General features: G+C 42.5%; 1 protein-coding gene across 9 annotated transcripts in view; it reads left to right on the top strand.

The window, feature by feature from the left end:
• The window catches only part of SLC7A11 (solute carrier family 7 member 11), a 182836-nt gene that overhangs the window by 69038 nt on the left and 111453 nt on the right, over positions 1-2345 (top strand). For all 9 annotated transcript variants that reach the window (XM_024745096.1, XM_024745095.1, XM_024745097.1 and 6 more), the window contains exons 10-11: positions 3-152; positions 1427-1604. In XM_024745096.1, the coding sequence (XP_024600864.1) occupies positions 3-152; positions 1427-1604 (328 nt within the window). The remainder of the gene's footprint in view (positions 1-2; positions 153-1426; positions 1605-2345) is intronic.

The raw sequence follows: 2345 nt of genomic DNA, 5'->3' as shown, positions 1-2345 counted from the left end.
AGCACTCTTTGACAATGGTAATGCTCTTCTCTGGGGACCTCTACAGTCTTTTGAATTTCCTCAGTTTTGCCAGGTGGCTTTTTATTGGGCTGGCGGTTGCTGGGCTGATTTATCTTCGATACAAACGCCCAGATATGCATCGTCCTTTCAAGGTAACCTCAGCAATCTTGATGGGTTTCCATAAATCTTCCTCCTAATGCCTGGTCCTCCCTTTGTCATAAGTTGATGATGAAGAGCTTGGGCAGAGGGCCAGAATCCTCTGGAATAACATGTTTAGCCCTTGCAGGTCATGCCTTCATATGGGATTTATTTTACTTGGGAAAAATAGTTCATCGGCTTGTTTGTGATGTCCTGAACTTTGTAGGTCACATTGCTGAGAAGCGGGGATATTAATATACAATGTTTGTTACGTTGATTTTTCATGAATGCGTCTAATGACCTGATACGTTCAAAATATAGACTGCTTCTTTTTTTTTTATGCTGAATAAGTTGTGGACAACCATACCGAGAGTGAGGCCGATGTGTATGAAATCATCGCTAATTCAAACTTTAAAAAGGATGCTGCTTTACAGAAAGGCATTTTAAGTGTTCTTAAATGTTATGACATGTTATATTGCCCCTTTTCTGCATTGTACACTCCAGAAGGAGTAGAACTGTGAAATACATAGGGAAAGTGAAGATGTGTGAATATACCGCTTAATAGAATGTCCATTTACCATAGCTAAGCGTTTCCTTTTGGGAGGGCTGGCGCATATGCCTCTAGCCTTGAAAGTTCATGGACTGATTTGTCTTTACTTGCTCTTTGAAAGCACGTTCTTTCAAACGTGCTTTTGCTTTTAAGAAATAACACCGATAATGTTGTCCGTCATGTTGTCAGAATTTGTTTCTAATTGTACTCATTGCCTAATGCCGGCAACATCTTTATCAGTGGTTGAATAGGAGTTGGCCTGTTTTATCCCTGTCCGTTCTTATTGTGAATCTCCAACAGAAAATCAATATGCACTGAAAGGCTTTAACATGTAACAAGCAGCCCGTGCTCTTGGCTCTACGTTAAAGTTGATTCTAATCATAATTATCAGAGAACCAATCTTTTACAATCAAAAACGTAACTCGTAAAACAGTGCTTAACTAGTAAAATAGTTCAAACAGAACACCTCTAATGAAACACGCTTATTTATCCTTAGATTTTGTTCTACCCAAAGTTGTTTTTTTTTTTTTTTTCAATTTAAAGGAGTGTGTTTAATATAGTCTCTGTGCCCTACGCAAGAGATTTTGGTATAAAGGTATGGTAGGATGGGTGGGGCCTGTCACTTGGTCACGTGATCAAGGTGTATCACCTGATCACATGACTGATGTGCTCATCTTGAATCCACCTTCTGTCTCTTGAACCACCCTTGAAGTGATTTTCTTCTGTGCTGTGTTCCAGGTGCCGCTATTCATCCCGGCTTTGTTTTCCTTCACGTGTCTCTTCATGGTCGCCCTTTCCCTTTATTCAGACCCATTTAGTACAGGGATTGGCTTCATCATCACTCTGACCGGGGTCCCTGCCTACTATCTCTTTATTATATGGGACAAGAAACCCAGGTGGTTTAGAAGAATGTCAGGTAAGACTTTTAAGCAGTTTCGGGACCTCTTGAGAGACCATGTTGTAGAAAACCCATCTATGTGTACCTATATAACATGCATGCATTAAAGTGTGAAAATATAAGTGGGGAAGTTGCTAGTTTGAATACATTACCGTATTCTAATGAGAACTGGTAGAAGAAAAGGCAGGAAGGATGTTGGGGGTAGAGCCACTGAATCCTTTCAGGATATTGAGTTCCAGTTGCTTTAATCACTTCTTAGGAGAACACATTTTTAGATAGAATTTTATCAGCAGTTCTGTAAACGACCTAATTGTTCTTCCACATCCCTTACTAACTTAATTGTTTCTATCCTGGGTTGAACGTAGTTTATTGATTCTGTATGATAACATACTACTTAATGAGTGATATGAGATTTGGTGGGGAGTTAGGTAGAGCCTGCAAAGGGCTTAAATATCATTATTATAACACCACCCTATTGGTGAATCATGGAGGGTCATAAGAACAGCAAGAATGATCCTGAGGGGCCTTCCCCGGTGGTCCAGTGGTTAAGACTCTGCATTCCGGGCTTCCCTGGTGGCGCAGTGGTTGAGAGTCCGCCTGCTGATGCAGAGGACACGGGTTCGTGCCCCGGTCCGGGAAGATCCCACATGCCGCGGAGCGGCTGGGCCAGTGAGCCATGGCCGCTGAGCCTGCGCGTCCGGAGCCTGTGCTCCGCAGCGGGAGAGGCCGCAACGGTGAGAGGCCCGCGTACCGCAAAAA

The sequence above is a fragment of the Neophocaena asiaeorientalis genome, unplaced genomic scaffold, assembly GCF_003031525.2.
Source record: "Neophocaena asiaeorientalis asiaeorientalis breed wild unplaced genomic scaffold, Neophocaena_asiaeorientalis_V1.1 scaffold65, whole genome shotgun sequence".
NCBI lineage: Eukaryota > Metazoa > Chordata > Mammalia > Artiodactyla > Phocoenidae > Neophocaena > Neophocaena asiaeorientalis.
Note: the sequence above shows the minus strand (reverse complement) of the source record. Positions and strands in the feature narration are given on the sequence as shown.